This window comes from Carya illinoinensis, chromosome 1, assembly GCF_018687715.1.
Source record: "Carya illinoinensis cultivar Pawnee chromosome 1, C.illinoinensisPawnee_v1, whole genome shotgun sequence".
In the NCBI taxonomy this organism is placed as follows: Eukaryota; Viridiplantae; Streptophyta; class Magnoliopsida; order Fagales; family Juglandaceae; genus Carya; species Carya illinoinensis.
Window position 1 is genome coordinate 47,886,490 of NC_056752.1, and position 14,590 is coordinate 47,901,079.

General features: G+C 36.7%; 3 protein-coding genes across 8 annotated transcripts; 1 reads left to right on the forward strand and 2 right to left on the reverse strand.

The window, feature by feature from the left end:
• The first annotated feature begins 1,133 nt into the window (after positions 1-1,133).
• On the forward strand, positions 1,134-6,046 carry LOC122279111 (hydroxyethylthiazole kinase). 5 transcript variants are annotated; one of them, XR_006229477.1, is made up of 5 exons: positions 1,134-1,761; positions 1,949-2,362; positions 3,416-3,471; positions 5,110-5,214; positions 5,705-6,046. XR_006229477.1 is itself a non-coding variant. In XM_043089465.1 (3 exons), the coding sequence occupies exons 1-2, from the start codon at positions 1,297-1,299 to the stop codon at positions 2,339-2,341; spliced, it is 858 nt and encodes a 285-aa protein (XP_042945399.1). In that variant the 5' UTR covers positions 1,134-1,296; the 3' UTR covers positions 2,342-2,362; positions 3,416-4,440. The 5 variants fall into 5 exon arrangements, 2 of the variants coding, with proteins under 2 accessions (XP_042945399.1, XP_042945387.1); XR_006229475.1 differs by lacking the exon at positions 3,416-3,471; XR_006229482.1 differs by lacking the exons at positions 5,110-5,214; positions 5,705-6,046 and adding an exon at positions 4,069-4,440 and having other exon boundaries at positions 3,416-3,918.
• On the reverse strand, positions 3,271-4,153 carry LOC122279124 (dirigent protein 16). Its single transcript, XM_043089485.1, has one exon. The coding sequence runs from the start codon at positions 4,151-4,153 to the stop codon at positions 3,404-3,406; it is 750 nt and encodes a 249-aa protein (XP_042945419.1). The 3' UTR covers positions 3,271-3,403.
• LOC122279100 (probable serine incorporator) lies at positions 5,554-13,026 on the reverse strand. 2 transcript variants are annotated; one of them, XM_043089443.1, is made up of 13 exons: positions 12,639-13,025; positions 11,861-12,093; positions 11,662-11,738; positions 11,053-11,212; positions 10,726-10,750; positions 9,712-9,801; positions 8,879-9,050; positions 8,063-8,136; positions 7,534-7,603; positions 6,975-7,046; positions 6,357-6,490; positions 6,185-6,258; positions 5,554-5,761 (listed from the first exon to the last, which is right to left on the reverse strand). In XM_043089443.1, the coding sequence occupies exons 2-13, from the start codon at positions 12,090-12,092 to the stop codon at positions 5,670-5,672; spliced, it is 1,272 nt and encodes a 423-aa protein (XP_042945377.1). In that variant the 5' UTR covers position 12,093; positions 12,639-13,025; the 3' UTR covers positions 5,554-5,669. The 2 variants fall into 2 exon arrangements, 1 of the variants encoding a protein (XP_042945377.1); XR_006229463.1 differs by lacking the exon at positions 5,554-5,761 and having other exon boundaries at positions 6,242-6,258; positions 6,357-6,614; positions 12,639-13,026.
• Positions 13,027-14,590: the final 1,564 nt, after the last annotated feature.

Consider the following 14,590-nt stretch of genomic DNA (forward strand, 5'->3'; position numbering starts at 1 on the left):
TCTTTGGATAATATTGAAGATTATAAAAATAAAAATAAAAAATATTTAAAAAATATATATAATAAAAAATAATAATATTTTATTATTATAAAGAGAATCATACCTAATCTAATGTAAATTTTAACTTTTAAATGATTAGTAAAAAGAAAAAAAATTATATATTAATTAAATTTTGAAAATTCAATTAGCTAAGAAAAATTCTAAGTGCAGTCCGCACTTTGGGACTCCCCACGCACGACTAGAAACGAATCGTTTCATTAATAGTCAAAACGCTATCGTTCTATTAATTGGAGTAAAATACATGAAAGAATCTGGCCCAAAATCATCCGAAATCGTCGTCGCCTTCAGATCGGAAAACCGTCGCCTTCAGATCGAGATCGCTGTCTCCGATCCTTCATCGGCGCGGGACCGTTGTCCCCTTCCTCAGCTCGACAGGGCCGGCCCCTTCGATCAGCAAGGCAATCTTCTTTCGGATGAAAGGTTTCAGCTTTCCGTGTGAAAGCAAAAAAAAAAAACAAACTATAAAGAAATCGACAAAGCCAGCAAAATATCAACAAACGCAATACAAAAAAAAAAAAAAAGGCCATGGAAAACCTATAGAAACCTACCAGCAGAATATCAACTTGCAATAAAAAAAAAAAAAAGGCAAGTTTTGCCATGATTTATGAACAAAACCAGTAGAATATCGAAGGCAACAAAAAAGAATATCTACAAAACCAACGAAAACTTGAAATCCAAAAAGACCAGCAGAAAACCAAAGGCAACAAAATTGACTTCGTGTAAATCTACCCATGCCGATATAAATAAATCTTCCCAATAAATCCTCACAATTCCGATATAAATCTAAAAGAATAATTAACAAAAAAACAAAAAAGGTTCGTTCAATGTTAGAGGTTTGATGTGGTCGGCGGCCAGTGGAGGAGAAGATGATGTCGACTATGCCGGACGGAGCTCGAAAAGTGACCAAAGGCGTTGAAGTTTTACGCTGGCCCGTGTTCTGGTCTGGAAGAGAGAGAACTTTGGTCTGTTGGGAGGGAAGATGAAGTTAAGGGTATTTTTGACTTTTGAACAAAATTTTAGTAAAATGATGTAAAAACCCTCCTCGTGCGCACGCAGGCCCCCAATGGGGCCTGTACGTAGCACATCCCATTAGCTAAACCAATGCTCGAAGTTTTCACGTGAATGATAGCGTTTGATGTATGGGTTGACCACAGAGTTCGGCCGATAGATCTAATACGATTTAACCGGAAGCATCGCCAGCACTAGCAGGGTGGGGGGCGGAAAGGGGGAGACGTCATGAGCCTCAGCCATATGGAACCCGAGTCTATGGAAAAACCAGAGACAACCGTGTGGGCTTCCAAAGCGTGGGCTCTACTCTCGGCTGTACGGGGCCAGTCACCGCTCATCCAATGCATCACCAACTTCGTCTCCATGGATCTGATGGCCAACACGCTCCTATCCGCCGGGGCGTCGCCGGCGATGATCCACTCCATCGTTGAGATCCCGGACTTCACCCCTCATGCCAACGCGCTTTACATCAACGTGGGCACGCTCTCCCCCGACTGGCTACCCGCCATGAAGGCCGCAGCCGAGTTGGCCTGCAGGACCGGAAAGCCTTGGGTTCTCGACCCGGTCGCTTCCGGGGCTTCTGGTTTCCGGTTAAGGGCTTGTTTGGAGCTCGTGGAGCTTAAGCCTACCGTTATCCGAGGAAATGCGTCCGAGGTTATTGCGCTCTCCAAGGCCTCTGTTGGACCCACGAAGGTAATAAAGTTTATTCATTTACTCATCACCGAGGTTTTTGAATACTACGACCATATTGTTTCTGGGTGTTTGAAGGTTTATCGCAATCTTGGGTCATCAAGGCAGTCTTTAACTAACTTCATCGCGTAATTCATAGCAGTTTGATTCATTTTTTCGCAACTCTATAACCTAGTTATGGTTTTCAAAGGGTGTAGACAGCTCCCACGAGTCCACTGATGCAGTGGATGCAGCGAAGTCATTGTCTAAAGCAAGCGGTGCCATAGTTGCGGTGTCTGGAGCTGTTGACATTATTACAGATGGGGAGTTGGTTGTTGGTGCGCACAATGGAGTGGCTATGATGCAAAGAATTACAGCAACAGGATGTTCTGTCACCGCTCTCATTGCTGCCTTTGTTGCTGTAGATCCTTCACATGCTTTTGAAGCAACAGCTTCGGCACTATCCGTATTTGGGGTTGCTGGTGAGATGGGAATGAAGATGGCCAATGGTCCAGCTTCACTGCGAATGCATTTGATCGATTCACTCCATGGGCTTGATGAGGTTGATGTGCTTTCTCGCGTTAACATAACCGGCTTCTCATGATGCATGAGAGCTGTATGTATGGTATGTGCATGGAACCCCTATATTGAGCATGATAATAACATATCAATCGGTTGGCTTGTCTGCTACGGCACATTTTTCTTTTTCATTTGGAACTACAGTTGCTGAGTTACTTTTCGTTTGTATAGTATCTGCATTTTGTTACCCTTGCAACTACATTTTCAATTTTTATTTCCCTTGTACAGTGGAAACAAAAATTAAAAATCTTAACTTTGAGCATTTATACGAATAGTTCGGTGTGTATTTGAGTTGTGAAGCTTTTATAAATTACATTTTTCCGATTTGTGGTTATCATTGATGTGTCATACTTATATTCTGATCCAGGCGGAATAGTATGAAAATGTAACTTGTGGGTACCTCTAGTTATGGTGTGATTAAAACCCAAGAAAAGATTTTCTTCCCATGTGTCCCCTTAAGAAACATAAGATTTGATGGAAAATCAACTTATTTCATCCTATAATCATACTTTTGAGTGTCTCAGGTTCATGCTCTTACAATCCATAGAAAGAAGAAACGTTCAAACTTTAGTAGATTAAAAACTTGCCAGCAACTGTCAGGTTATGTCGATATATCTCGTGGGAAGATATATGTGTGATGTAGTTCAAAGCACAATGCGTGTAAATGATTTAAGATAGTGGATATAACTCCCAACCTAGCTTCTGAATGCAATTACCATTAGGAAGTCATTCAAAAAACAATAGGAGAAAGTCTAATTAGAAAATCATTTTTTTTGGAACAAATTGCTTATGCTTCAGCTTTTCATTGCATCCTTCTACTGATGTATCAGTTGTTGGTGGCAATATTACATCTTGTATGTGGAACCATCGAGATTCTACTTTAATGGTATCCCTTGTATGGGAATCAAGTAACAAGACATCCCCTTTCGTATGCCATCACCATAAGCAGAACACTTTAGAAGACAATTACATGATATATATAATAAAAGATACAATCTCGACTTTCAGTGGATACAATAAAAGATACTAAACAATTCCATATCCATTTCCACACAAACAAACTGGCATATAGTTTAACGATACATTCTCAATATTTCAGATGGACAGTGATCCTCAGCAATGTCTCGGCACCATCTGTGATATGTTGACCTGAAGGTATGAGTGATCGTACTTCTGCAACCCCATAAGCACTCTTAAACTTGCCTGTCCCTCCTGTCACTGACAAATATGATACGGTACTCCCAATTTTATATACTCCATAGAAGTTGAGGTTGTCATTATATTCCCCTCCTTCAATCAGAGCCGTAAATGCCATCATCTGGCTGGTCCCATCTGCAGAGCTTGCCACGTAAACTCCTTGAGCTTTCCCCAGTGTTTGTGACCCCAAATCAGGACTGGAGGTTAATATGTCATCGATGACGGTAATTGTTCCGAAGCCTAGCCCCAACCCATCAGGTCCAAGTTGGGACTGAGGTAGATTTTGATTATTTTTTCTTCCTGCAATATTGGTGCCAGCTAAGCCAGTTCCTAGTGGGAGACCATTGACACCATTAACGGTTGGAAGTGCACCATTTGCGTTGGGGATGGCAACCCCACTTGGAGGTAAAAACCCTATCTGCTTTGCAAATGGCACCTGACCATTGTAGATATTACCTAGCAAGCCAGTGATTGGCCTAGCTGTAGGGTTACTGCCCCCAAGAATGTCGTGCATGTATAACTCAAGGATTGGTTCTTCTTTGGTGGCTGCTGCAGGATCAACTGCATCAATGTTGCTTGCCATGTGCACAGTTGCAATTAGTATTAGGATGAAAATAGAAGGTGAAAACTGCCTGAACATCTTGAGGTGTGTATATCTGAGGCTTATCTGATCTGTGAGAATTGAAAGATGAAAGCTTGATCAGTGATAATGCAAGCAGCCTGTGCATCTTGCTTCTTATATACAGAGGGCACAGCCAGCTTAAGATGGAGTTGTTGTAGAAAGTGGTGAAGTTGTTGAATCGGTGTTAGTTATGGGAAGCTATTTTAAGTCAAGGTGTATTAGGTATTGATCAAAAAATAAGAAAATGGATTTTTGTTTAAGTAGTTTACTTAAATTTATTTATGAAGTATATTGCTATTGTATTATTTAAGGCGTTCCGGGCTTTCGGGGGCTATACCATTTGAGATTTTGGATGGAATAAGTTGTCATGACAAACAATAATAGAAAAATCTAATTGCAAGCATAATTGTGCACTAATATGTGTATCAATCAAATGTGATTGGTCAAAAAGTAGATTTTATTGAAAACATTACTAATTTAAATTTTGAATATGAAGAAATTAGTATTAGTACATAGATTAATACGCAACTTTATTTGTATGTGGCAAAACTCAACCAACAAATCCTCTTAAGTTTGTCTGGTATTGGAAACAATCCCAGTACAAAGAAAATTATAGTAGTTTAACAAAGTCAAACGCAAAGACTACAACTGACGCATGGTGCATGGTGGAGGAAGCCCCTTCCCCTATGAGTTTCTTGCTCTCTTTTCCTGCTGGATGTCATTTTTTGCTATTTTTTTTTATAGTAATCCTACATATAGTCATTAAGTGCACAAGCGCCGTGCACTTGTTTTAAAAAAAGTAAGGTCCATTACTAAAAAATTAATTTATTTTTATGTGGATTCATATTTATTCATTTTTTTTAAAGTAATTGCATAGCGTTTGCACACTCACGACTGTAATTATCATTTCTTTCTCTCTTTTTATTTATTTATTATTATTATTATTATTTTTTACTGTGTTGCATGCGCTGCAGAGGTGGGAGATGGGTAGTGATTTTTCTTTATCTCAGTGTGTCGGGTACCAACTACACCAAAGCCATGTCATAACTAATAATTTGGCGAATGAGTACCATGAAAACGTAAGTACACGTACGGTATCAAAATACATAACATGACCTTATAATTCTTGTGCATTTGACAAGCTTCTGCTAAGTTTGTGTCAAAAGGATGTTTAGGATTGACACTAAATATTGCATCGCATCTTATTCTCAATTTCTTTATTTTCATAACTGTTTAGCTGTCCATTTATGTAAATCAGAAATGCTAAAGCCACACATGGGTTTTCCCCCACTGTGTTTTTTCCTTTTTTTGTTTTTGTTTTTGTTTTTATACTCAGTGATTAAGGAAGTATTTTTTTTAATGATGTTATGATTTTTTTAAAAAATATATATTTAAAAACATGAAAAAAAATATATATGGAAAAAAAAAAAACGTTTTTGCACTGTCGGGATCTCTGGCTGTAGAGCCATTCTTATGTAAATTGAAGAATGACATCTGCACAAAGAATGATTACAACAAGAAATGATAAAGCCAATCATGGCATAGCTGACTCATCTATCTGTTGCACAGGCTCAACATGATCCAAGACTTTGTTCTGCATCACGACTGGGGAGATCAGAGTCCACACTGCATAAAACTTGAGGATTAAAATATGCACGCACAAGGAAAAGGAGAGAGAGATGATTCCAAACACTACAAGCAGGTTCCAAATCCTCAGTGTCTCAAATCCTTTCCCAAGCTAAAAAAAAATAATAATAATAACAACGCTCATTTGAACATCCAATTCTTTAGCTGGCATTGGTGGAATTTCTTGTTGGACTTGCCTAATTGCGCAGTGTATGGCCGATTGGTGTTTAGATCATCCTTATTGCCTGATTCTAATGCATTGCATCAGATACTTGAATAGTTGAACTTGACTGTGTTATTTCTATGAACTTATCATGCTACCATATAATTGCAATGGGAAACAAATGCCTAGGATTATAAAGATTTTACCAAAATTCCTGTGTAAGCAATTGGAAGATGACACACAAGCATGGAAATACTTACAGTATATAGTGGCAGCAAACCACTCATTGACTATTTTCACCCATGTACTTGCCCAGCCAACATCAATGCTCCACCTGATTATTTTACAGTCCATAATCATATATGTTTGATATAAAAAGATGCCAAATAGAAATATTTAAGCCAACAGAGGCATGAGTTGTCAGGTTCTTACTTTCTGGCTGAATTATTTAGGTTCCAACTGATGAATAACATTGCAAAATACATGGCTCCCAAGGAGAATACCAGATGGAAAAATCCATACGTGTAAGGAATATCATCTTCCTGTTGAACTTCATCTTTGCGGAACTGGACAATGCAAGAAATTCTCATAATATCTTATTAAATAGACAATGAAATCGGCCTCACTCTTAACAAGTGATTAAATTGCGCCAAGTCCACCATCAAAATGTTTTCCATCTATCCTCTGTTACTGACAAAGACAAGAAGGTATGCGGCAAGAGATATAAGTCAACTTTGTTTTGTATTCCAGTTGTTTAATTGATGAACTTCATGAACTTGGAAACAATACATGTTTTCCGGCCCTTTCTCAATGATCAAACAAAATTTTGTCAAGAAAATCTCTTTGCACTGGCTCATGCAAATGATGGAAACTGAGTTGCAGCCGTTTGACCTTTTCTCTTTAATGACATTTCCAGTACACCTTAACTGAAAAGGATTTGCAAAAAAGGTGCAACTGTTGTCTACCAGCTGTGAGTAATGATCGAAAATTTTCTAGCTTCTTGAAGACCCTGAGAATTGGTAACATCAAATGAAAAAGATTTCAACTCACCTGAAATGATTGTGAATCAATCCCAGTGGAAAAGGTTGCCATGACAACTGCACATATTGCTATCAGGAAGCCCTGGAAGGTCGAGATACACATGCGAGGAAAAAAAAAAATATTGTTTACTAGTTAATTCACATCCAACTTCTTTGTACAGCAGTTCCTACGATGTGTGTATCTTTTATTTTTTTTTCCCAGATTAATTAATCAAAAGAGTAGTGGATGGAACCCATTAAACGTGAATTCCAACAACACTCCTTATAAAATAGACAAGTGATTTTTCTTCATGTTTGAAGAAAAAGATAATATTTCAGCAATGATTCAATCATCTGGCATTCTAAGCATTTGTATAGTGATAGATTTTTCTTCCTGAATCTACTTTTTCAAACTAACAAAAGAAGATCTGCTTGTCTGTGAAATCTGTAAAGATGAAAGATTCCTACAATCAAAAGAAGACCAAAGAATGATCTTCCATAATGCATACTCGAAAATACAAACAGGGGGGACACTTCATTTATACCAAAAAGTTGTCCACTCTTATGAGAAGGTTGGTCCAATCACTTACAACTATGGTGGTCCAATCCCCATTTCCATTCACTGGCTTCTGTGTGTTGCATTTGGAAGTGGCAGGTTCACTGAAAGAGCACGTGTGAAAAAATGATTTCACATAAACAAGTATAAGATCAATAAACATGCTGGGATCATGACCAGAACAGGACTTGTGGTCTTGAGCCAATGAAAGACCCAATATTTAATTCATAAAAGACTAAACAAAATGAGGATAATATTAATAATGACAACAACAATGATAACATAATAATGGAGTAACTCATCATAGAATTCCAGAAATAAACTGAGAGTAGCGAGGCATGTCAATAGCCACACACCTTAACGAAAGCAGAAAGACCAAAAGAATATCGAGGAAACAAATATGGAGAGAAACAGGCATGGCACACCTTACGGTGTTGTTATTTCTAAAGTCTAATGTGAATGATATACAATTAATTAGTTGACTTGCAAAAGAGTATTGAAAACAGCTAAACAATGCAATATAGGCTTCCAAAACACTTCAAACCATCAAACTCAGCCCTAACCTTCTGATTGCTGACCAACAGAGGAAAACAATGTAAGACGCCATTATCCCTGAAGATAAAAGACCTCGGTTGACCTGTGAAAAGCATGTGGATAATGAAATTTTGAATATCAGTCCAGTTTATTCCTAAAGAACCAAGCTGAAAAGGGAACCATTGTAGCCATGATACGGCAATAAACTTTAACTGCTAAGACTAATATGGTTGGAATTGATGATAAATGAACATATAGACTCCCCTACCAAACCAGGCTCAAACCATACTATCAGGGTGATATATATAATGAGATTGTGATATTGTAGACAAATAAGTCCAACAGTAAAATTATAACATCTGAATATCTAAAAACAGATCTTTAAGCCTTCTAATATTTGAGGAGTCCATTTCCTTCCAACAGGGTCATCAAGTTGTCATTCTATCAAGACTGATAGTATTTGGAGAAAGATGATTCAAAATAAGTCTGTAAAATAGCTCAACTAGCCAATAGGAATCCTAAATTATAATCATGCTTATATGAGGGTAAAGGAGACGTCTCCAGCTAGCATGTTGTCATGTGAAATATGTCACAGGACATGAACATCAAATAATCAAAGGCTAGTCACACCAACTAATGTTTGAGAGCAAAGAATGTTTCGTAGTCAATATGAAAAACAGCCCAAACTTTCAGGGTATGAAACACAAACAACTTGCTAATCAACCACAAATGAGTACCCTTTCTGGTCTAATAATTTGAAAATCTGAACATGATCTGACTGCTTTGAACAGCAACACCGGAAAATTCTGAAGAGTACTTCAGAAAGAATTCCTTGAAGGGCATACCTTTGAATGCAAGGATACTACCATCATCACAATTAGCAGAATTGCAGTCCATGTGATGAAAAATATGTTGAGTATGCATAATGGTCTGTGGGCGTATAATGGGTACATTGACACAATTCCACATATGGAAGCAATGTAGAAAATCGTTGACATTAATAACCCAAGGGAGCAGCTGTAAAATGTAAAAGAAGTTATCAGCCCTTTCAGTGATAATTTCAAGTACCCACAATTAAAAGGTCAACATCATCCTAGACCTTAAATTCATTAGTCTCTTATGTTTTTGGAAATCATTTGACATTCTACCAATACAAAGTATATTATCACATCTTATACTTGAGATAACATGTTACTGCAACCACGTGTCATAGACAATCTAAGCACATCCTAAAAGAGATTTGTATATTCTGAATTGTAAGTCCAAACAAACATATCGACGTTCGATTTACATTACTCCTCAGTTGTTTTATTTGATAAGTGAAGTGGAACTCTGAAAAGCTTGGTAAGCATCTGAAAGTTTAAACCATATGAAATAATAATCAAACAAGGAGCTGATAACTTGAAAATCCAATAGATAAATAGTTACCATATAAGTTAGTTTTTCAACCTTCCCTTAATTTCTTAAACTCAGAGATGGACCCTTGCTTTATTGAAATAAATGCCTATCTGCAATACAATATCACGCATCTGGGCAAGATGGATGTTATGAAGACACCTATGTAGTCTAGATGTTTGGATTAAGCATTTTAAGCTTTTGATATTAATGGATGGATATACAGTGCCTAACACTGACCCCTTTGAGATGTAGGCTTTTTGCGGGGAGTGAGAGCTTATACCTTTGCTTCCTTTCCTTGTCAGGCATCCAGTAATTATTCCACCAATGGATAAACTGGATAACACTTACAAGTTGTAGGATGAGAAAAATCCTGTAAAATGTAAATCAGAACTTAATGTTAGTGATAGTGTACACTCAAAAAATCAGCCATATAGAACATGGAGTGTGCAAGCAATCTAACAGATCTTTGTCCTTCTTTCTGCATCTATCTAATTCTCAGATAGTAGGAGGAAAATGAAAACAGATCCAACAAATTGAATCTATTTTTTCGATGTTTGAATCACTGGCTTCTCTGAGATCCGAGGAGAAGCAAAAAAAGCCAGAAATTCTGTTCCCGTGTGGAAAAATCTAACCATGTTTTCTTCAATTATCTTATCAGACATTCGCCAATTGAGTACTTTAAATTCCAGAAACCTCATCAATTTCTGTATCCATCTATGCCTTATTTTTTTAATTTCTATCAAGTTGGCATTGCCTTTTGTGGGTTCCAGTTCCCAAAAACATCAAAATCTTAGAATTTGGTTATATTAAATGGGGTTTAACTGAGACAAAAATTGCATTTTCACAGTTCCTTATCATAAAAAACTAATGATGTAGTAAATGTAAACCCACAAAGTTGCTTCAAGATGGTGCAAATTATGTTAACTCCCGCACATTTGTGTTGTGCAAAGATGCCTGAAATTCCGGTTTTCCTGAGACTGCAGTGATGGATTAAAGAGAAGTACTACATTTTCAAAGAAATGTCACAAAAGTGAAACTCCTAATTGATGTAATTAAATGTGATACATTAAATCTACTTTGTAGTAAAAAAAGCTTCACAACGTGTGCACCACAACAAGTCACATCAGTTTGTGAATTTTACTTTTGTGAACCGAACATTTCTTTTTATTCACTATCTGGTCAGTTCATTGAGATAAGTTGCCATAAACACTTGCAGCCCTATATTGAAAAATTTTCTATAGGAACAATATTTAGATTGATTTAGATAGAAGCATTTAAGAAGAGTGAAGATTACCCTGCACCAACACGAGCAAATTCACCTGCAAAGAAACAGTGAAAAGCTTATTAATTTCTGGCATCTATTCTTCAAGATGGAGAGAACAAGGAGCCTGAATAGCTTTTAACAAAAGCAAAAGGAATATTCAACTGCATTAGAGACAAATAGGGTCAACATTAGCAGCTTCCATTCTTTACATATATGACTAAAGTTAACTTTCCTTGACCATTGTCATTTTGAGGAAAGGAGATAGGATTAGCATGAATCAGTTGCAAATATTCATGACTCGCTACTGAACTCAAGGTCAACAAGGTTATTCTGCCCAAAACAAAATCTTCAACGTACCATATAATTGAATAAAATCTGGAGAGAAGAAGAATGGAACTGTCACTGATACAGCAAACAGGAAAAACTTAAACGCCCACCATCTTGAATGCCAGGTATTGCGAACTTCAAACAATTTCCTTGTTTTAGATGTAGTAAGAAACATTATAAAGAAAAATATCTGATATTCAGTGTCAAGGATGCTGATTCATGAAGATTGAAAATGATACCAACAACTAATTACCGTTACAAATCACTAATAATGTGCATCACATGGAATCGTTTAATGTTTCATATTATATGTGGAAGTACATTCAGGTGCTATACTATTTATATTTCAATTCAGACTCAGATATAAAAGGGAAACCGAAACTCTTAAGCCACAGCAAGCAGGCATTTTGTCTTGCGGAACAGGTTGAGTATATATCGATTCTGACATTAAGACAAGCAGTTATGCAAAACCTATCTGAATCTGGATTTCAAACAGATATCATATTCAAGAGAGCTCTAGGCCAAGCAATCATGATCGGCCAATGAATAAGAGGTTCAAGTACAGTATATATTTATATTGTCACAGTTCTGAATACTCATATAGAAAAACCCTCCTCGAGCACCGTTGAAGAAAGATACAAAACATCCTAAACTCACGCGAAGGACTCCCAGTGTCCGAAAACAATCATGCCCCTCGGTTCCACAAGCTGTTGGGTCTGCAAAAACAAGTTTTATGACAAGCAAGCGTAGCGTAACTGTGTATACCAGGATCTACAGTAGCTGCATGTATAATATATATATTTTTTTGGTGAGAGAGAGAGAGAGCGCATCGACTTACAGTGTAGCTGAGGTAAAAGCTTTTGCCCATAGTCGCGGACAAACCAAGCCATAAGATTTGTTATCAAGAAGATGGTACCATACGTATAACGGGCTTGCAGTGTCTGTTTCCTTTCTGCTGAGTAGTCAACGTTCTTTTGCTCCAAAGATACTTCTTCCTGAGAGACAACCTCAGTGTTTTCATGCCTACTAACTACTGCAGTAGCTTCTTGTGCTCCCCTCGACACTCTCATTCTGCTCACTCAATCGGTAAAGCAAAATTCCCTTAACTTATCAATATCACACATTTTTCTACACCATATATCTAATGCATCAAAAAATTTAAACTGAAAAATTACAAAAAAATACTGCATTAAAGGAATAAACAATGCATATTTTTCTCCACGAAACAAAAGTAACATTAAAATCAAATGCTCCAGTTTGCCTGCGATATGTAGAAAATGCATCTCCAAATAGTGATGCGAGAAAGAAAAACAGACACATTTAGCCCAAGAGTTGGTACTCTGTATACCGTGAGCCTTCGAGAATTATATTGGAAAGAAAATATCGACATTCTAGTAAATTCTATTTTTTTTCGGATAAGCATACTCAGACATAGAACGGACTTCAAAACAATGCCCATTAGAGGAAAATGTCCAGTTGCTGGACAGAATCCCAGCAATAATTAGAAGAAGAAAACCGGATGTTGCGAATCGAATGATAATAGTAATGGTGATGACATGCGTAATGAAATAACAGAAAATGAGCATTTATTGAGAGGGTGAGGTTAAAGTTCCAACCTTTCTTTCTCGTTTCTCCAGTGTGGTATGAGGCTTGAAGCACCTGAGCTGCTGAGCAGGAAGAATGTGAGTGAAAGAAACTCTTTGGCCACTCCTTATAAGGATTAAGAAGGAAGCTAGCAATTTCCAAAGCAGTTGGTTGAAAGGCTTTTTATAAAGCTCAGAGTATGATATTAAAGTTGCAGCTGCGGTTCATAACCGTTGGATTCCAAAAACCATTTGTCAATGTCTTCTTCTGCGATGCAATGATTCCCCCTCGGAATGGCATGGAGACCTTTGATATTCTTTAATATATAACACGGATATTCGTGAAACACCCCTAAGATTATTGCACCATCACATTACTTCCAAGTCTTCCCAACCTCTTGACTCTCTCTCTCTCTCAGAGACACACACTTTGACTTTTTCATGAAGCCATTACCTATGTCAATTAACCCCAACACCGTACAAAGTCCAAACAGCTCATTGTCTCCCACTTTTTCTCCTGTTTTCCAACATTTTCTAAACAAGTACGTGCAGACGAGATGAAATCTAAAGTAGCATTGGTAAAGATTACGGTAATCATCTTTCCTAACTAAGAAAATAATAGAAGAAACCAGCTGTAAAGGGAGCGTTGCCTTAAGAATTGGAAAAGCTCAATTCTTATTTGGTCCCAAGTACAAACTTTAATTGTCCAACAACTAAAACAATGTTTATCGGTCAAACAAATTTAGCAATGCTATTGATTTAAACAAGAACAGACGGCAGCAACATCATGTATTTTGTGGTTTGAAATTTGAATCAAATGATAACTTTCACCTTCCCTTAGTTCAAGGCTTGGAGTTCAATTTTGATCACTATCGATGACAGAAAGTTAGAACCGACTGATATTTTAACAAGTGTCGTAACTTTTGCACTTGATGAGAAAATGATAGCAAAGCCAGCTCACTCACACTGTCATGTAGCAGATAAGAGTAAGGCTGGCCTAGATCAAGTTGGCAAAAATATATGGGAGATCACGAAAGATAAACAATGCCAGGACAAGTGTGGTAGGCCAGCCACATTGACCAAAACCAAATACCCTCCAGACAACGTGGGACCAATTCTAGGCCGTGTCTGTTTGACCGTAGCGGCACATGGCGGTGGCGCGTGGCCGTGACCTTTTGAAAAGCTGTACACCATATACTACTACACCCTCACAATCTTTTCAAAGCACTCAGATGAGTTTTGCTATGTAAAAGTTTACGCGTCACATTTTTTTAAATTTTTTTAGATTTATTATTTTTAAAGTAATTGAATTCTTCTACTTATTATCCATATATCAAACATTTAGCAAAAGAAAAAAAATTAAACAAAATGTATTGTGTGAACTTATATTTAAAATTTATATTCAAAAATAAAATTTTGATTCGCTATGAGAATACTGACATTTGACAAGAAGTTTACTGTAAGAACATGTAAAATAATTTAATAACAAATTCTTCAAGAATATTAAAGAATCATTTGCGTATACTTTTGAATCATTCATGGAGGTGAGACTCTAACGACTCGTTTAGTTACATATTTCATATAAAATAAGATGTTTTAATAGTTTTATTAAAAATTAAATAAAATATTATTATACTATAATTGTTTAATATTAATTTTGTTTTAAAATTTAAAAAAATTAAATTATTTATTATATTTTATATCAAAATTTAAAAAAATTATAATAATTAAAGAGATAAGATAAAATAAAATAATTTAATATTTAGTGATCAAACCAGGCGTTTGACGGTTTCCCGAGTCTGATCACTAGTTTGATATGCGGCAGCACGCATGCTTGCCATCAGCTTGATCCATCCATGTTAGGTTATGATTGATATATTTAAATGAACACATATAATATAATATAAAAACATGCATCTTTTATGTGAGTAGGTATATTATGATTGGGGTTTAGGTGTGTTTTTCCGTGTGACAGAACGAGCAAA

Excerpts from the sequence above, each read along its gene's own strand:
- LOC122279111 (XM_043089465.1), top strand. The coding sequence starts at position 1,297 with ATGAGCCTCAGCCATATGGAACCCGAGTCTATGGAAAAACCAGAGACA. Across the intron at positions 1,762-1,948 it reads CCTCTGTTGGACCCACGAAG|GGTGTAGACAGCTCCCACGA; the intron begins GTAATAAAGTTT and ends TGGTTTTCAAAG.
- LOC122279124 (XM_043089485.1), bottom strand. The coding sequence starts at position 4,153 with ATGTTCAGGCAGTTTTCACCTTCTATTTTCATCCTAATACTAATTGCA.
- LOC122279100 (XM_043089443.1), bottom strand. The coding sequence starts at position 12,092 with ATGAGAGTGTCGAGGGGAGCACAAGAAGCTACTGCAGTAGTTAGTAGG. Across the intron at positions 8,137-8,878 it reads TAGTATCCTTGCATTCAAAG|GTCAACCGAGGTCTTTTATC; the intron begins GTATGCCCTTCA and ends TGCTTTTCACAG. Across the intron at positions 6,491-6,974 it reads TTGATTCACAATCATTTCAG|TTCCGCAAAGATGAAGTTCA; the intron begins GTGAGTTGAAAT and ends TGCATTGTCCAG.